At 39.8% G+C, this 19,932-nt stretch overlaps 1 protein-coding gene across 7 annotated transcripts in view; it reads left to right on the forward strand.

Moving 5' to 3' along the window:
- LOC100227890 (fatty acyl-CoA reductase 1) overlaps positions 1-19,932 on the forward strand; it is a 118,838-nt gene that overhangs the window by 39,453 nt on the left and 59,453 nt on the right. For 6 of the 7 annotated variants that reach the window (XM_030263396.4, XM_030263392.4, XM_030263395.4 and 3 more), the window contains one exon: positions 16,751-16,976. In XM_030263396.4, coding sequence (XP_030119256.1) covers positions 16,788-16,976 — 189 coding nt within the window. In that variant the 5' untranslated portion in view covers positions 16,751-16,787. Of the gene's footprint in view, positions 1-3,907; positions 3,927-16,750; positions 16,977-19,932 lie in introns of those variants that run through there. The other variant, XM_030263394.4, reaches the window with a different exon arrangement.

Genomic DNA, 19,932 nt, shown 5'->3' on the forward strand with positions numbered 1-19,932 from the left:
AAAGATTTGACTGGGAAAGGTAAATTAGAAGCAGTTTAATAGTAGAAGACATACCAAGCACTGATTGAGAAGAAATGAGGAGGAGGAATAACCAGAGCTGATTTAAATCTTGGTGTTTCCTTCCCGCAGGGAATTCTCCTAACTTCAGCATTTATCTTTATTTATGTTGGATAGGAATTAAAAAAAAAAAAAAAAAAACACAACTAATTTCTTTACTGGAATGGAAGATTATGACAAATCTTCTTTTTCAAAAGGATGGTATGGGGTTTTTTTTTAAGGACCAATTTTGACATCTTGTCTTCCCTCACCACTTTGAGTCCTGGGAATGGCAATTCAGAGATCTCTACATTGATCACTGCTGATCTGGAATCACTGACTAAGCATTTCACCCTCGTGAGTGATATTGATGCATGTCCTGTTCTGCATCCAGAGGGCTGTGGCAGAGTGGAGGAACAGCACATGCCAGGATTTTGCACCAAGGTGTCTCTGTTGGTAGAGACAGCCTGTCAAGAGGCACAGTTGATAAGTGATAATGGGTTGTAGGTTGTGACAAAGGGGGAATGTTGTTGTGTTGTGTGTAAGGAAAGGAGGAAGGTGGTGTGTGCTCTCAGAGGAAAACTATGACACGCGTGGTATTCTAGGTAGAAAAAGGAAAGTAAAATACATTGTTTCTGGAAGCTTAATGAGATGACAAGTAGGTTCTATAATGACAGAGAAAAGCAGGACGTTTATGCAACCCTTTATCAAGTTCATGTTTAATTCATCTTTGCCATGAAGATCTCCAGATCAGCAGGTGTGCTTCATCCACTGGCTGTACAGCAGCCATCAGCTGTTATTCTCCAGCAAATACTCCTGTGAATGGGGTATTTATTCATGTGAAATAGGATTTAATTGGGATGCTCTTTATGTAATTTTTCAGGGAGAAAAGACCTCCATAGGACCTCACACAAATGTCTCTCTTCATAGAGAGAGAGACTCTCTCTCTCTCTATGAGAGAGAGTCTATAGAACACCTGCCCTAGTAGTCACAATAACGGGGGAAACCCCCCCCCCCCCAATTAGCTAATTTGAGGTGTCATGCTGCAAAGATAATCAAACTGTTACTTGATTAGTTTTTAGCCTGTGGGCTAAAATGACTCTTGCACGGGAAATGGAAGTTTCAGTGGGTAGGGAATAATGAAGCGCAGGCAGCTCAGGGCTGGTCCCTCAATCCACAGCTGTGTTTGGGTGGTCCAGCATTCCAGCAGATCTCAGAAGCCTCCTTGGAAACAAGGGCCCTTTGCTGGGTCTCAGAGCGAGGAGGTTCCCTGCACTTATGCCAACAGACAAGAGACACAGGGTAGAGATCACTGATCTTTTTGTCAAGGTGTTTCATGCCCTTCTCTTCCATCTTCCTCCCTACAACAACGCCCTGGGAGTCAAGGGAGGCTGGTTTCAGTAGGAGGACAAAAGCTGCTGAGTCTGTTTGTTTGGGATTTTGGTTTAAGGTCCTTACAGTAACAGCAGTAAGCTCTTCTTGTATATCTTGACTGTGTCAATATTGTCCTTTGTTAGTGGGAGAGCAAGTTGCATGAGTAAAACATATGTTTCTTTTCACTTGGACTTTACAATGATTTTCAAGAAAATATGTTGGATGCAGCTGAGATAAGTATGTTCTCTATGCAGAGAGAAAGTAATTTTTATTTTTATCCCAGGTTTTCTTCTGCTTTCTTGCTGAACTGAATGATTTTGCTCTAAGATAGGGCACAGGGAAGACTTACAGCCTGAGATCTGTTTGCTCTGATATGGGGAGAAGAAAGTATCATATTGGGCTATTTCAGTGAAAGGAAGGGTAAAATAAACTCTGGAGTAAACAGGCTGTTTTTCCTAGGCATTAGGAAAGGAGTGCCATATTATCTTAATAGATTATATTGTGTGCACAGTAGTTCTGCTTTTGCAGGCTGAAACCTGAGCTATGCTGGAGCTGTTCTGTGATAAAGTGACTTACCTTTCAATTCAGCTGAAATTGAAAAATGCTAAACTGTTGTGGGCAGAGCAGGGTATGTCTTCTAGAAATAGCTGCCAAAAAGCTCACCTGGCCTACAGTGTCACCTTGTCTCTAGATATTGCAATTCTTTTTGTGTCTTTTGTGGTGCATCGTGATTACATGGTATGCTATGATTGCATGTGTCCTTAGAGCTGTTTTATTTCCTAATAACTAATGGCTTCTACTGCAAACCTCCCAGTACCTCCCTCACAGCAAACAGAAAGGAGGGGCTAGCTGATCCCCACACGATGCAATAAATGTCCCCATGTTACCTGAGTTTGGTTGACTTTCAGGATTAAACTAACTGCTTGCAGATGAAGTTTGGTGATAGCTGATTTTTTCAGGTGAGTCATGTTCCTAAATCCTTGCCCTGTAAGTGGTATTAGACCTCCTCTTCAATGTCAGACTGGGATTTTCCCTCTTAAGTGATCCTTGCTCTTCACTTCTCCACTACCAGCTGTGACCCTCTCATAGAAGGGATGGATTTAGGCTGATGGTAGTTATCAGGGATTTCTTTTATTCTTTCTTGCTTTGTGGCCATAGAGGATCTGTTCCTGCCGTAAGTTTCCCAGTTCAGAAGACAAATCTGCAGATTGAACTTAAAGGTCTTTTCCATTCTAAACAAAGTTATGATTCTGTAAATAAGGGGGAAGAGAAGGAAGTGTTTGAAGGGGAATTAGCAGAGTAGTGTCAAAACATCCATGAGGAGATGGAGAGATAGTCTGAAGTTATTTGAGGCATCATGCAAATCCTGGGGAAAGTTATTGTAACTGTTATGATTGTCAAATAGTTACACTGGAGAACTTGCTGAAAAAGGGCACATGAAATGTTCCTGCTGGGAGGCTAGCTTTCACTGTGGGAAAGCTTTGGCAGTGATACAGGACCAGCAAATTCTGGCTTTTTCCTGTCCCTGCCTCTCATCCCACTGCTGCTTCACAACACCCTCAGCACTGCTGACCCAGCTGTTTCTCAAGCCACATCATAAACCAGTTCAGTGCATTTGATTAATTCACAACATGATCCCACAAGATTTCTTCCTGCACAGGTAAAGGGACAAGAAAAACATCGCCTGAGTTGCTAAAGGTAAGAATTTCCAGAAAACCTTAAAGCTACTGCCAAACCCTCTGTGTTTAAGCATAGTGCATTTTGGGTTTCATAAAAGAGAGCAGCAGAGGATGAGCATGAATTTCCACTGTGAATACACTGCATTGATTGTCTTAGGCTTGTTGCCAGACTTGAAGAATATTGAAGTTAAGGCTTATGAATTTACACATTTAATAAATTAATTTGCCCAGGCTCTGTCTTGGAGTTAAACTACAGGTAGTCTAAATCTGAAAGAATTAACCTGCTATAAGAAAATTTTTCTGTAATGTAAAGATCTAGAATTTCATTGTCACCTGTGGGTATTGCTGCTTGGTACGGTGATTAGAGCTGCTAATAGCTTTTATGGAGTGTTTGGCACCTGGCAATCCCACAGCCAGCTGGGAAGCCTGGCAATACAAAGGTGTCTTTCTTCTACTCTTCCTTGAGTTCATAATTTGACTTCTAGGTCACAGGTAATAGTTTTCATCTTCTGTCACTGCTTCTAAGATGATCTACTTGTTCTATGAAATATTTACATTAAATTCTTTCTGTCCTGCTAAACACTGTGACTTTATAACTTGAATTTGAATGCTGAAGTTTACTGATGGGCTTGAAAATCTACAAAAATGCCTGACTTTAATTTGTAAGAAATGGATTGTCCAGTCTCTTTAGACTTGATCTCTTTATATTCTTTGAAGCTGGGGTACACGGGATCACTCTGTTATATTTATTCTTCAGCCCCTCAGTTTGGATGTATTGACAGCAACCATTTTATTCTGTGTTTCTAGGAGATTGCAGCTAGATCAAATAATTCCTGAGTAAGTATCATCTAAACAAGATTTTATTTTTCTGCCAGCACAGATCACCTACCATCTCCTTTTTTTATCTATGCTTAAACTTCCCTCTATCAAAAGACTAACACTGCATTCCCAGACATGATTTCTTTCCCTTCTGGTCATTAAGGCCTGTCATTCTTGCAGGACGTCTCTGCCATCCAGTTGTTAAAATCCAGGTTTCTTGGACTGTGTTCAGTATAAGATCAAAGCGGAGGGATGTGGTGGCAGTCTTCCAAAACCTACACTGGTTTCCAGTGCAAATTGAGACCACCTTGATGCACTGTTTACTGTTGCTTCAAACACCTTTCAGATAAAACAGGCATACTTAGGTTCTACTGTTTCTCTGACTGCCACCTTTTTTCTCTTCTCATCCTGTTGGAAAGGGGTCAAGGAAGAGAATTGGCAACAATTTTAACAGAGGATCTCTGTGGGCAGTGAGTACTCAGCCAGGAAAAATTTTCAGGAAGCCAAATATGCTGAGTTTCAGGCTGTTTTGTACTGGCGGGGGTGGAGGGGGGTGAGGGGGAGGGAAATATGTTGTTCCTAAAATAGCATTTTGTGCTACAGAGATTTCAAGAACTAAAATGTTGAGCAGAGTGAAACACCTCTCCTGCTTTGTTTTTTCTTTGCTCTCACGACAACAGAGAAGTTGTTCTATGCTATTGAACTGTGGAAAAAATATTGTTGCTGCTACCATGTACTAACACCTACTACTTTCCTAAAAGTGGGAGCCCTAATCTATGTGCAGGTTTTAGTTCATGTCTCTGTATTGCATCCTGCCTCAAAGACTACTCTGTCAAGGTCAGTGTATGTTTTGGCTGTTAATAACAAAACTTTTTTCTTTCTTGTGGCAAACCTAGGGGGTTTGCATGCTGCTTCTAACGTCCTTGCCCAACGGAGCTGTGTGTTTTGGCAGCAACTTTCCAGCCTGGCACTCTCTGTGTGCCTCATGTCAGCCCTTCCTAATAGGACTCTAATCTGGATCTAAGATTAGCAGGAAGAAATCCAAGATGAGGGATGGCCAACAAATGTCACAAGGCTTGGAGAATGTGGACAATAATTCAGCTGGTGACACCAGCACAAGCCTTTTGGCTGCTGTTCAGAGAAGCGGGGATTTGTAAAAGTTTAAGTTGCTACACCAAGTCACTTAATGTTTATTTTCACAGCATTTCCTGGGTTTGGGCTGAGGACAGACTGATCCTGTGATTGCAGAGATCCAAGGAGCTAATAGACCTGGCTTAAGATGCAGGTCTTTGTTTGGCACAAATTAATAAAGAGAGGGAAATGTGGCTTATTCTGAATATCAAAGTTTAAAATATACTGAACTGAGAGGTTTAAGATAGAATGGGCCTGCTTTGCATGTCTTCTAGTGATGGAGCTAGTCCTTCAGAACTAGTGCCACTTGTTTGATGTTTCTGTCTTCAGACTGTGGGCTTTATCGCCAGGGTCATGAGGTCATACAAAAGTTAGCATAATTTCTTGGAAAAACAAAAAAATACTTAGAAAAATTGAGTAGTAAGTTATTTTTTTATCAAATGATATGGATAAATAGTTCCTTTTGGATGGGTACTAAATACCTTCACTTTAGCACATAGCAATTTCTTGTCCTTGCAAGAATGGAAAGGGCTGAAAAAAGAGAATAATCAGGAAGGCATATTTATTTTGGTAACTCTCTGTGGTCCATGAAGCTTATGCTAATATATCAACTTTGTGTGGTCCTGTGAGTTTTCAGGGCATGCACACACTAGTTCCTCCAGCAGCACTACCACCTGATAGGCTGCAGGGATTGACATTGGATTGCTCCATGGGATTGGGCTTCCTGAGGCCTCTGAAGTCAGCACACATACCTCATTTTCAGGTTTAAAATAATCTCAAAATTTAAACTGAGTCAACTTTACTAGGACTGTGTGGGATTCCCTAGAAATAAGGATTTCTTTATTTTGATTATTATTTATTTTATAGATCAGGCTAGGATGAGATTGAAGGGTGGGGGAGCCAGCAGCAAACTTTGTGGATATTTTTCTTTGTTAGATAATTAATATATTGTTAAATATATTAAAAACTAATTAAAAACCTTTATTCTCTATAAGAACGTGGAAATTTTGAATGCAGAGCTTCATAAGGGTGAGAGGGAAGTTTGTGATTAAGGCAAACCTGTACACTAACTTGAATCTGGCACTGATTGCAGCAGGATTATTCAAGTACTTTAAACTTAATTCAGACTTTTCTCAGATGTTTAGAACCAAATCATCACTGAATTTCTTCCTTCGATTCCTGCTTGAATTTCAGTGCACAGGGAATGTATTAGATGACATTGGTATAGTCTGACCATCCTTTTCTGATGCTGCACTTACATTTTATCCAGTGCTGTTTTTTTTTTTTTGGTAAATGTGCCTTGTCATCTCTCATCAGCTTGTCTTCTAAATATTGGAGAAAAGGGGAAGAAAAGACTTGGTCCCTTTATGTGCAAAAGGAGGAAAAGTTTTCTCTGTGCCAGCCAGGCATTTTCTATTGACATTTTATTGTCTCTTCTTTCTGGAGAAGTGTGTTTCAAAGGCTCCCAGTGCTGCAGAGCTCTCTGCTGCCTCATTATTCAGAGCTGCTGATGTGAAGAGGAAAAGTTCCTTAATGCAGCTTTCACTAACTCCAGGGAATTCTCTTTAGTTTCCTCTTCCTGCTCTTTTTCTTTTATCTGAAGAGTAAATGTTTGTGTTTCTTGGCGAACTTAGGGCAGAAAAATCTGCAGGCTGTGCTGCCTGTCTTCCACAGAAACCAAGGAGATTTTAGAGGTATAGTTTCCTTGCAGTTTGTGAGAAAATCTAATTTGGAAGGATATAATTTTGGTCTCCTAGTTTGGCTTCTTCCACCTATAGTTATAATTTCCCTCCTGAATCCACAGTTTTGTCTTTTTGCTCTTGAGTGAGAGGAGTCACTGCATGGCAAAAAAAAATCTAGCAGCAAACCAGAACCCATCAAGGATCAAAACAACAACAACAACATATTTCTTAAAATTAACATATGTGGTCGATAATGATGAAATCGTAATACTGTAACAACAACTTTGATGAAATCAATGTATCTCACAGCATATATGGTCTTTCCTGCTGTTGTGCTCTTTTACTTGTGAAATAGATGTTGATTCTGATCCCTGTTGTAATGTGTAAAGTAACCTAAAGAATCTCAAGGAATTAAATACAGCTCTCCATAACACCCAGAAGATATTTGGTTGGCACTGCATCATTAATTCATTACCAGCCCCTTAAATGGCTGTGTTTCTGATAATGGGAGTAATAAAATACATGTTTACCTTGTTTCTCTGGGGTATTTCAGAGATCATTAATTAAGGTGTATAAAACAAGGATTGCACAAATAAAGTACTGCATTTTAAAAAGCATTTTTAGCAGCAGGAGGAAGGGATGAATATTGCTCTGTTACTGGAGAAAGATTTTGTGAAAATGTTCTCAGTAGAATGAGTTCTGCATACTCCTAGCTGAGTTTCAAATAAGGGAAGAGCTGATGGGGTTAGAAAAAGAAGTGTTAATACATTTATAAGTGCAAATAACACTCTGGTTTCTGTGTTTTGTTGATACCTTCTTTGGGTTTGAAAATATATATCTATATATATACTTTGTTATGAAATTAATACAGCTTCTCACATTCATCTGGTCATCCTTCTAAGACTCCTCTTGGTGAGAAATATTTTGAGCATTTTTGTCTTTCAGCTCCAAGGCAAGAGTAGGGTTCTAGGCTGTATTTCTTAATGAAACCCTGGTATAAAACTACTCAGACTGCTGAGCTTGGCTTCCTATTGGAAAGAAAAACAATTACAGTGACTTAGTTAAGCTCAAATCTGTGTCTGAACACAGCAGGTAATTTTTTCCACTCTGTTAGATCTAAGATCTAAGGTGTGAAATGTCATTTTAGCTTGCTGTTACAGGACTGCAAAACTTCTTAGTGCAGTCACCACAGCTACTGTATTATCTGAACTCAAGACATTTCTCTCACAACATGCCAAGAGCTTCTCAGCTGGTAAGTAGTTTCCTCTGTCTTATAAGGAAGGTATGAACAAATTCAGATGTTATGGAGGGATAGAGAAAAAGGATTATTTGCCCTGTTACAGCTTATAAAAGTTCATAGTGTGAGGTATTCTGTAGCCACTGCCATTGAGGTCTTGATGACCCAAAAATGGATGAGGCTAAAGTAAAAAAGCAGTGGGCAGATTTTTGTTTATAACCTAAAAATGGTTTTCTATGCATGTACTGCACAAGAACACATTTTGTATGAGTGGATATTCCTATATAAAAGGCTCCAGTGAAGACTTTATGCTCTGGGAAATCTGGGGAGACTCTGTGGCCATCAGAAACTGGGAATGGTAAATACATGTATGTATGTTTGAATCCCTACAGCTGACATGCTTTCTTTAAGCTTGTGTTATTCAGCCAAATATTATTTTGCATTTGTTTTGAAGCGCAATTCAAACCCACACATTTTTAGTGATAAATCTGCGCTGGAGTACAAAGCTACTTGCATTTTCTATTTACATCTGTGTAAATAGCCCCGCCACTGGGCATAGCTGTGGGGAAAAATGTAAAAATAGAAAGGTTTTGGCTTAGATAATTGTTTGTTTTTAAAAGCATGGTCATTAGGAGAGTCATCATTTTGACCATGTTCCTGTATGTTGTCCTCAGTTTTTTCTTTTGTTGTTTTCTGCAGGTTTGTTTTTTTTTTGTTTTTTTTTTTTTTAGGTTTTCTTATGAAAGCACAGAAATTCAGTTTCAATTGATTTCATTAAGACTGTGGAGTGTTGTGCTTGGATATTTACCTGACAGGAGTGCTGGATGAAGTGACAGTAGAGAAAGTCTCAGGAAGGCAGTCTCTCCATCATTCCATGGCATAAATTTATTTACTAGATAATAATCAGTGATATTGGTTTATATTGGTTTACTTGGATCAATATTGCTGTTGACTATAAATCTTGAGTGAAGACCATTCTTCTTTATGTCATGACAGTTCCTTTGTGAAGAATGTGGTTGCTGTAATCACATAAATATTTGCACTGCTGCTGTCAATCCCACTTCATTTCCATTTGTTACAGAAATGTAGGCAGTTTTTTAGGCACCCAGTCCTTTTTGGGGCCATTATGGGATAGTTTTCTATGAGTACTGGAATGTGGAAATTGCTGGGGAGGTAGCAATCCTGCAGCTGCTGTCCTTCAGAGCAGCTGTGCTATTTGGACTTTAACAAAAGTGGGGCTTGGGGAAAAAAAAAAAAAAACCACAGAAACACCTCAGCCACTGGTTACCCTCAAATTGTATTGTGAGTATTCTTAAACTGGCTCAGCCACAGAATCATTTAGGTTGAAAAAGACCTTAAAGACCACTGGAGAGAGAGACTGGAGGGTGTTGGTGGCTTTTTTGTTGTTGCTTTTTCGTACATTAGGAAGGCCTATAAGAAGCCTGGAGGGGAACTTTTCATGTGGGTGGATAGTCACAAGGACAAATGGCCTTAGGCTGACAGAAAGGAGGTTTAGATGGGATATTAGCAAGAAATTGTTCCCTGTGAGGCTGGTGATGCCCTGGCACAGGCTGGCCAGAGCAGCAGCTGTGGCTGCCCCATCCCTGGCAGTGTTCCAGGCCAGGCTGGATGGGGCTCTGAGCAACCTGGAACAGTGGAAGGTGTCCCTGCCTGTGGCAGAGGGTTGGAATGACGTGGTCTGTAAGGTTCCTTCCAGCCCAAGCCATTCTGTGATTCTGTGCTTCTCACACTGCCAAGTCCACCACTAAACTGTGTCCCCAAGTGCCACATCTACACATACTTTCAAATACCTCCAGGGTTGGTGACTTCACCACTTCCCTGGGAAGTGTATTCCAATGCTTGATAATCATTTCAGAAAAAAAAAACCCCACAAATGTAATAAATGCTGGTGCCATTCTTTTTGATGGGGGACAAGGACGAATAGTGGAAAAGGACAGAAAATCTTTGTTAATACATTAGCTGCTGGATGCTAATAAGAAGTTATCAACTGAGATGTCTAAAATAAAATTAATTTGCCAGACAAGCCTGTTATCCTAAGGAGTTAACTCCTGACTTCACTGAGACTCCCTTGTGCAGTGCTGGGATACAGAGTGGTTGGTGTGCAGTGGGTATGGCAGGGGTTTTGATTTAGGGTTTTGCAATAGGGCTGCTGGTTGTAGAGCTCCTAAGAGAAATAGCAAGAGGAAAATGGCTGTGAAGTGTGAGTTGGGGGAATGATAGGGAAAAGATTGCCTGAAGAAAAGCTCTGATGTAGGATGTCTGCCTTTAATTATGCTGAGGCAAAGCAAAAAAAAAAAAAAACTCTTCTAGTTCTGATCCATGCTTTGATCCTGTAACCTGCTCAATGGCTTTGCAACAACTAGCTTTAAAAAAAGGGGACAGTGGATACATATACTGGACTATGTGATGCAAGCCTGCACAAGCTGCACCTTTGAAGTCTCTGACAGCTGCTGTTCTTACCAGGTGGATAATTAAACAGGGTTGAGGCAGAATACATTGATATTTGGGTTACTGAAAAATATTTGTTCTTTAAAATCCTACATGACACATGTAGGTGTGTCCTCAACACCATTGCCTTGTCTCAGCTCTAAAATGTTCGCAGGCCTGTTTTCCTTAATTTTGGAGAAAAAAACATAGTGAGGCTGATTGAGCCTAAACAGGTTTCAAAAAAAATCAAAAGGCTCCCTCTGCGTTGTGTTGCATCAGTGGCTCTTATGTTTTCTTCTTTTTTCTCTATTTCTTCATGGTGGTCAAACAGTTTGTACTACTTGGAAGGGTGAGAACATCTGTGAAGCTGTGTAGGTAATGCTTAAGCAATCTGGAAGTTCCAGCTTTTGCCCACATCTGTCCTGGGGGCAGGTTTTGGCCCAGCAGCCACAATTACCAGAGGTTTCCATGTCTTGTTTGGCTGTCATGTAGCGTTCAGCAGTTTGCAGGATCTGTTTATACATGCTGCTTGTTGTCCTCACCTCTTAATTATGCTGCCACACTTACCCTGTCTCTTTAGATTTAAATGCTGTAAATTAAAATGGATTGCAAAACTGGTGCGGTTTTTCAAGGCATGAAGGTTTTCTGGGAGCAATGAGTTTCTCCTTGCGTGTTGCTTCTTGGGGATGCTGTTATGGATTTGAATTGCTGCTGTTGGTAAACAAAAAATGATTTGAAATGTATTAGCTGGAGAACAGTGATTTAACCTTCAGGCTTCTAACAGCAACATTTATTTTTGTTGTTAATTGCTTGAAGCAAAATCTCTTTTGCAAAGAGGATTATCATCAGGAGCTCAGTCTGGGTGTAAATGTGCCCATCTTTGAATCGCAGGGTTTTATTTCTTTATGCTGCATTAGCTTCTATAGTGCCTGTGCAAAGAGTGGATTATGACCTTCCTTTTAATTCTGTAGCTAAGTGAGAAGAGTTTTATCTTTGTTGTTGCTGTTAGGTGATATTAAATAACTGGAAGTTCAACGAGCCATAAGGAACTTCTAATTTTTCTGTAGAACAGCCATTTTTTCATCCTCTTTGCTTCATTTTCTTTCACCAGTAAAATCTCCCTGACTTCACAGGCTACACAAATCTCTCTGTGCCTAAAGACCTCTGGTAATGCATTATGTAACTTCATTGCCTCCTTGCTGGTACTTTCTGCTTGTTTGTGTCAGTGTCGCTGTTGTCACAAATGGTGTGCAGTGTTGAACTACAGCCATTTTCTGCTCTGATTCACTGTTGCTTCTTACTGAAAATGCAGGAAATATTTTAAATCCAAAGGCTCAAATCTAAGTTAATTCATGTTAATCCTTGTTGAAACGTTGGTCATTGCACTGGAACTTCTCTGGTCGTGAGTTTGGTCCAGAAAATGAAATTAAAGGAGCTAAGTGACCTTTTCCTGCTGTTACTGAAGAGCCGGGAGTTAAGTCAGTATGATGTAAAAAAGTCACAATTTCAGTTATTTCTAGCACACATAGTATGTATTTATTTTCTGATGAGTAAAAAAGCAAAAAATGCTTTCAGGCAAGAAAACCACATATTGGAAATAATTGCTTTTTTGTATTATAATTAATTGCCTACTTTGGAGAGTCTCTGTAATACATCCTGGGACAGAATGTAAAAGAGAAAATAATTTTATGAAGATGTATTGCTCAGGCATCCCCAGTGTTCAGTCCATTTAAAACTCATAAAATAATTAATAGACTGACAAAGTAAATTGATGAGACAGAAATAGTCTGTGACCACTTTATATTGCTTTTTCTGACCTCAGCTATACACGTGCTCTGAAGCAACAGGCATGTTTCTCTGTGTGTTCCAGGTTAATTATAACTCTTCTAGAATCCTGATTAAAGAAAAATGTCTTATGTATGATTGGATATTTTCACCCAAGATGAAAAATTTATTTTCAGAAACTGGCAAAAAATTATTTTGTCTTAAAGGACTCTGTAGCTTTCTTTCGAAAACTATTGCTTGTCATTAATTGTAATTTTGGTTGAAGCTGGTTCATTATGTTGAATATAATGTCTGAAGAGGCTGATCCTCTTCTTTATGTAAATTACATCCCTGTGTAAAGTTGTGCAAGAAAGAGCTCATCAAAACCAGTCTAAGTACAAGGAGACATCAGAGAGACCATTTGTGAAGCTGAATATACATTTATAGGCATATAATCCTTTGCTCTTGCACAAAACTAATTTTTTTTTCCATTTTATGCAGTTGAGTTGAAAAGACAAATACCTCAACAGATAAGATTCTGAAATGGCTGCTGTCCTGTTTGAACAGGGCAGTGATCCAAACCATTCTGAAATATTCACCTCTTCCAGTCCAGCTCCACTGCTCATCCTCCCTTTTGCTGTCCCTCCTTGACCCCCTGCAGCCGTGGGGCTGCCATGGGCAGTGGCAGCACCCAGTGAGGTTCAGGTCCACCTTTCCCTTCCCACCACTCTGGCTCTGGCAGCAGCCAACTCTGCATCCCACCATTGCGATCTGGATGCAGATTTGGCATCACCAAAAACACATGAAAGATGAGGATGTGGAGTAGTTGTTCTGTTAAATATCAGCTCAGTTGTACCTGCTCTTGGTGGGGGAAGTTCTCCTGTGCTTTTTAGCTGAGGATGTGGGGGTTGTCTTGGGCAGGAGGGAAGTATTAGGTTGGTAGGATTAGGATTCCCAGCTTTCCCTTTGCTTGTCCTTTGGCACAGGATCGTGGCTCTGTTGGTAACACAGCGTGTAGCTCGTCCTTTCTGTTTGATCCAGAGGAGACTGAGAGGCAGCCGTACCCTCGGAGCAGCTTTTGCTCTTATGTCTGCGGCAGTGCTCAGTGGGATTCCTGGCTCCTGGGTTTTTCATGCTGGAGATGAGTCAGCATCAGAGAGATTTGTGCTGCTGCAAAGATGCTGCCCTCAGTAATTCAGGTGGCATCAGAGATTACGTTCCTGCTCCAATTAGTGCCTAAAGCATCTGAGTTGCCTATATAGTCTCACTTGAACTGTGCTTCAGGAAGTTCTTGCTTGGGCTTTTCTCCACAATTTAGTGGCTTTCTCACCTCCAGTCAGATTTTGGAAAAGCCAGGAACCTCAGCCTATGAAATAGTCCTTATCCTTCTTTACCTCACTTAGTGTCATCTCCCTGCAACTTCTGACCATAGTTCAAGTGGTTCTACCAGCCACTTAATGCCTTGTAGTTTAATTGACTGGAAAATAGTCACTGCTCAGTATTGGCTGTTTATTCCTTAAGATGAAAGGCCAAATATAACCTTCTGCAGAAAACAATTTGAGTGTAAAAAGCCAAAAAGGCATGCACATAGTTCTCCCTAGTTTGAAGTAGACCTCCAAAAGGTCAGGTCAGCAGGCATTACTTAGGTCGCACGTTTTGACCTCAGAAATCCTTTGGTTCTTTAAACTCTCCATATGTTCTTCAGTACTTTCTTTAAAAAGCCTAAGCAAAATCAATGAACAATCAATCAGAGAAAAATCAATCACAGTCTTAAAAATATAAAAAATTAAAAATAGTTGTACAAAATAAAAAATTCAAAATTAAGTTGAAAGGAAAATATCTTAGCAATTCTGATTATAAGTTGGAATCTGCCTTTGAACCTGGAATGCAGTGAAAGCTTTAAATTAGTTTGAACAGTGGAGATTCAGGGATCTGTCTGAGCATACCAAATTGCATCATTCTGACTTTTGTGTCATAATCTCAAAGCATGAATTTGTTTGTGTGCATTAAACAAATCCACATATTTTCTGATAATTAAGATGACATCATATGGGTGCAAGATTTTTATAATTGCTTCTGAAGCTCACTGAGGAAATAGAAAAATAAATGTACTGCAGAGAGACATGAATCTGCTCCCATAACAGGCAAACACTGTCTCATTCTTCATGGCTTTTTATTCTGAATGAGGCTGAGTAACTGGATCCAACTCTGAAATTTGCCCTACTAACTCTTAGGTTGCCTAACTTGGACTGCTTTATTGTAGAAAATAGAAAGATGGGATTTTTCTTCCCTTTTCTTTTAACCCTAGGAGGATAAGCCAGTAATCAAGAGTAACAGCAGATTGCCTTAAAAGTTTTTTTTTTCAATTGCTATGTTTGGTACTTCCATTTTCATCATGCAAGAATGGCTTGGGAGATGAAATTTTTGGTGTTTTTTGGAATCAAACATTGAAAATTGTCTCAGACTAGGTGGAGAAGAGCTGTCTGTTATGTGCATGTAGTCCTTGTCAGAAATGCTTAGTGAAACATGGCTGCATGGTTAATTATAGGGACACTTCAAAGTAGTGTGATTTATTTACTTTACTGTTCTAGCAGGCATTGAACATCTGGCTACAAGAAATGAAGCCCTTTTTAGAGAGCTGAAGCGGGGAACCCAAATGAAACAACATAATAAATGGATGTCTACACTTGGAAACCTTTCACAGTTGTTTGTGCAGTAGTCTACAACTCTTAAGGCAAAGCAGCAATGCTTAGTGATGCAGGTTGGAAATGCTCTCTGCTTCTGAAGTGTGGGAAGGAGAGTAACTCCTCTGGTAATCTCCAAGTTTGTGGTGCTGAGTGCTCTATAAATGTACCATTGTTTGTGCAGATATGATTTTCTGGATACAAATCCAAAGCAAGTATCCAGTGGTTGGAAGTGGTCCTCATATTTTATCTTTTTGTTTCCTGTTGTTCACTGGGATTAGTATGGCCCCTAGTGACTGAGGACTTCTTCGTTTTTCTACATTGCAGGGCATGTGTCATGCCAAGTTTCTGAGATCTTTTGTCTTCATCTGGCTAGATTACAACCTCCTTCTGGCCCTACACATTTTTCACACACTTCCAGGGTCTGCAAGTTCCTGTCCTCCAGTATGACTCAGTTTTTCTGAACCAGAACGAGATGGGACATTTTGTTATAAATAAGTTAATTATCCAGTAGTTTTAACCTGTTGGTTTAACTTCCCAAGTGTACAGCTCTTTAATAAGAACAAGGTTTTTAATAGGCCTCGATGAGCCTTCTGTATTCATCTAAGTTATAATCTTGATGACATCTGAAAGTAGGCTAATAACCAAATTCCCTGAATACCCACAGCTATTAGTTTGTAAAATAGTGTCCCTGAGAGGTTATTCTGCTTGACCCACTTTCTAAACTGGATTCTACACCTGATGATTTGTCATGGATAAAGAAATTTGGGTATTTTCATTTGTTTGATGCTGACTGCTGTGGTCTCAGGCAGCGCTGGAAAAGAAAAGTAGTATTTTGTTAGACTTGACTCCCTAGTTTGTGTCTCTGAAGTTTCTGCTGGAGGAGGAGTTTTTTTGGGATGCTTGAAGGTCATTGTTCTGGTTCTTGAATACGTGTTTGACAGGATCCTACTATTCTTGTTTCTTTCTGTTTCAAATTCAGGCTTTTGTCAAAACATTTACTGGTATTTTTCATGACCCTTTTCCTTGCAATGTGTGTTTTGTGATTGCTGTGGTCTGCCCCACTTCAAAGATGGTTGTTTTGCCTCTGTTAGTCTAATAGGGGAAGAAGGGCTTTTTTAAGAGGATTCAGTCCAGCTTTGTTTGCATTTAATCAACTTGAGAGTTTGAATCAGGATGGCTGGGAACATTCAGGCCTGAAACCATTGCATCTAATTAAAATATTTAACTGGGACACGTCATGTGGGAGTCTGGTCCATGTCAATGGATCTCCAAAGGGGAACCTATCACGTCTACACTCCTTAGAGTGAGCTGGGGTAAATTCTGGCCATGACAGCTCACGAAGGGTGGTGAGCTCCACGTGGTACTGCAGTTGTGCAGAGCAGTGTCACTGCACTGTCTTCCATGAAAAAGAGCTTTCTTCATGATGTTATTCCAAGCCAAGGCAACAGGAAAAGACTGAGCATGTCCATGAGTGATGGCTGACAAGGAATGCTGTAGGCACAGTGGAATTGAAGTGGAAAACACAGCAGTGTTTGTGAGGAAATCTCTTTCTCCTTTGTCTTGTAGGGATAGCTGGATGTCTTCGTGGCTGCCACTTCACAGTAGCAGATAAACACTGTTCAGCACTGCAGTGAGCATCTCCTGCTGGGAGCTTTGGACAGCACGAGCTGTGTTTGACCTCTGTGTGCAGCTGTGGTGTCACATGGAGGATAAGGCTGAGCTTGATTTTTTTTTTTTTAAGCTTCTCAGATTTTTGTGGTTTATTTTCACAATAAAGACTTTTTAAAAAAATAATTTTTAAAATTACCATTGACTGAACTAATTTGAGTTGACGTAGGTGACTTAAAAGGTTATCCCAAAAACCTTTAAAGCTTTATTTCTGCATTTTCCCAGGTATCTGCTGCAGGAAAGGACAGAACAAGAAAGCACCATGTCTTCAGTCTCAGCTTATTACAATGGAAAGACTGTACTTATCACAGGAGCTACAGGTTTCATGGGCAAAGTACTGGTGGAAAAACTTCTGCGCTCCAGCCCTGAAGTGAAAGCAGTTTATATTCTTGTCAGGCCAAAGGCTGGCCAGTCAATGCAAGAGAGAGTGGCCAACATGTTGAAATGTAAGGTAAGTTCGTATGGTTTATTCTGGAATCTTATCTGAAATCCATTTAGCTGGGTGAAACAATGGGCTTCTGTTTTACTCAGTTCATCAGGAGCAAAATGCTGTGTATTTTTGCTGTGTTATCAGCCAAAAGAATTGTACAGGAGCAAAGCTGTATATGTCTGATTTTGATGGGTGCCACAGCATTTTACACTGTAACCATGTCATCGTTTTACTTCCCTTTTTGCATGACCTCCACCCATGTGTATTGATCCTGTTTAGTTTGCCATCCCAGTGAAAAAATCCCTAGTGGCAAGAAGGATGTCAAAGGCCTTTGCTGTCTTTAATGTAAACATTTGTAAGGAGACACTGACTTGGGCTGAGGCTCTCAGGAGTCTTAATATCCTCTGGATCTTGAGCCAGTGGTGAGGTTGTGAACTTGCTCAGACTCCTCCAGCTATGATAAATGCCAGAGTTCAAGCCCATGCCTGATGCTAGTCTGAATTTGTACATAGCTGATGTGAGATGAGAGGAAGGGACAGATCTGGCCCTAGCAGGCAAGGAATTACTTGGAATTAACCTGAGAAATGTCAGCGTATCTTTGTGGAGTATTGGTATAGAAGTTTGGACAAGGCTTAACTGGAAGAATCCTTCTCCTTCTGCAGAAGTTAGAGGTAAAATAGGTGACTTGGACACAAGTAGGTCTGGCAGAAAACATGCTTTTTTTCCTTTTAATGTTTTGAGGCATTTAGCTAGGAAAATCTTACGTATGTCCAAGAACAGAGTTTGCTTGGTTTTGGTGTGTTTTTAACAGATTGTTTTCATATTCAGGAAAATTTGTGAGTAATATAAAAGGAAACAGGCACATTAGTTGCTTTTTGCAAGTCTGTCGTAGAATGATTTAGGTTGGAAAAGACTCTGAAGGTCTTTGGGTCCAACCCTTAACCTCACACTGCCAAGTCCACCCCTAGCTTTCATCACAGTGAATAATGTGAAAAAATCCCAAATGTGGAGTGTTTTTGCCTTTTGTCTTTTAAAATACTTGAGGAAATGATAAACATAGGTATTTATAAAGACTTTTGTAAGGTCTGTTTGTATTTTATGTATAAATGCTGCTGGCTTATCTCCTCAGTTGGGCAGCACAGCTTGGAGGTATTATTCGCTCTAGGTGGGGTTCCCTAGTAGCTGTTTTATTGTTGCAGCTCTATTAGATGTACCCATTTTTTTTCCCTAGCATGTGTCAGCAGTTTTAGAGTTGCCAAGAGCAAACAGGACCTGATAACCTCTCCTTGAACCTTTGGCAGCCTTCTCCAATGTGTTTCAACTGAACAAAAAGAGAAGGCAGAGATCTAAGTTAGGCTGCTGCAGCCTTGGGAAGAAAAAAAACTTTCACAAGTCATCCAGGTTCTCTCAAGGAATAAGGTGTCTTTCTGATGCTGGGCATTTTAAAATTACTCAAAAATCCTTGCCTAAGGCAGAAACCTTACTCCTCAAAGGTGTACAAATGTTGACACCCTTGGACATTTTTTTTCTAAAAATGAAAGTGTTCATTCCACTAAATATTAATTAAATGACAGATGAGGAGGACAGGAAACATTATTCTTAACATTTTTGCAGATCTTTTCTAGTTGATCACAATCTAGAGACTGCCCTTCCATTTGCTGTTGTAGTTTGCATGCTCTAGTTTAGGAAATCCCTGAGGTATACAACAAATAAAAATGCAGCCAAAGTTTGTTCCAAATCTTCAGACAACATTCACAGCTGAAATTTCTGATGATGATCTCTGATGAGATGTATTGGAGTAAGCACAGGAAGCTTCAGAATGAAATTCTTTTATTTATTTGTGCTATTTACATGTTCCTTTATAATTTCCAAACTCTAGTGAATAATTATTCTTTTCCCCCATAAACTATGGATTTGATGCAGAATAGTATTTGTATCTAGGTTTAGGGGAACATACTTTATTTCTTCTTTCATATCCTACCCTGTGTAATCTTCTCTAGTGACCCATGACACATTCATTTTGCAAGTAACTCCTTCCTTTGCATTTAGCTTTGACCTGGTATTGTCTTCTGGACTTTCTTGTTTGCACATCCAGAAAGGAGTATTCCAGGAGCCAAAGGAACAGAGAAATACAGATTGCCAGCTTCTGAATATTCTAAGCAAAGAGATAAAATGAGTATTTGGGATGAAGCAAGATCCAAGCAAGTGAAACAGATTGGTTAAAATTAGTTGCATAATGTTTAGGTTCTTCAGGTAAGGTCCTCTGGGGACTCCTGATTTTTGGTAGTACTTAGAAATATTTTGAAAGAACTTGCCTAGAATTTTGATCCCTTTTCATATATCTCTGTGAAATTTGTGTGGTTCTTATCATTATGTCTACAGGGGCTTAAACATTGAGGTGTTGCATTTGTGCACTGTCTTCTTCAGTGTGTAGATGTCAATCTGCTGGAAGATGACTCCTGTTAAATAGAAGAGCAGCTGTGGGTTAGAAAAGGGTGATACAGTGTGAATGGCAAAATAACTTAGTTTGTGCTTTTCAACAGTTGGTTACTTGGAGTTTTTCAACTTCTGAATCCAACATGGAAAGTAAAATACAGAAAATAGCTTGGGCATACATCAGAATTCTTTGACTGTATTCTGCATCTGAATAGGCATTGAAATTTAATATAAGGCTGCTTTCCTTAGTAAAATTAGTTTTACATGCAGGTGCATTAGTGCATTAATATTCAATGTATAATGAACAGATACTCAATTATCTCAGCATCAAATCCAAAACAAGCATGGTGACCTTGCCTATTTATGAAAGGAGATGTTCTATTTTCCAGCAGCAAGTCCCTACGGGAATCAAGCTATTACCCTGTGCTTAATGAAATGCCATGTCTGCCTTGCATAGAGCACAGCTGTTCCACAAAAAAACCCAGATTTCAGTATGGGCTGCTGCCTGGATGTGGCCAGAGATGTGGATCGTGAGGCAAAG

The sequence above is a fragment of the Taeniopygia guttata genome, chromosome 1A (genome assembly GCF_048771995.1).
Source record: "Taeniopygia guttata chromosome 1A, bTaeGut7.mat, whole genome shotgun sequence".
Taxonomy (NCBI): Eukaryota; Metazoa; Chordata; class Aves; order Passeriformes; family Estrildidae; genus Taeniopygia; species Taeniopygia guttata.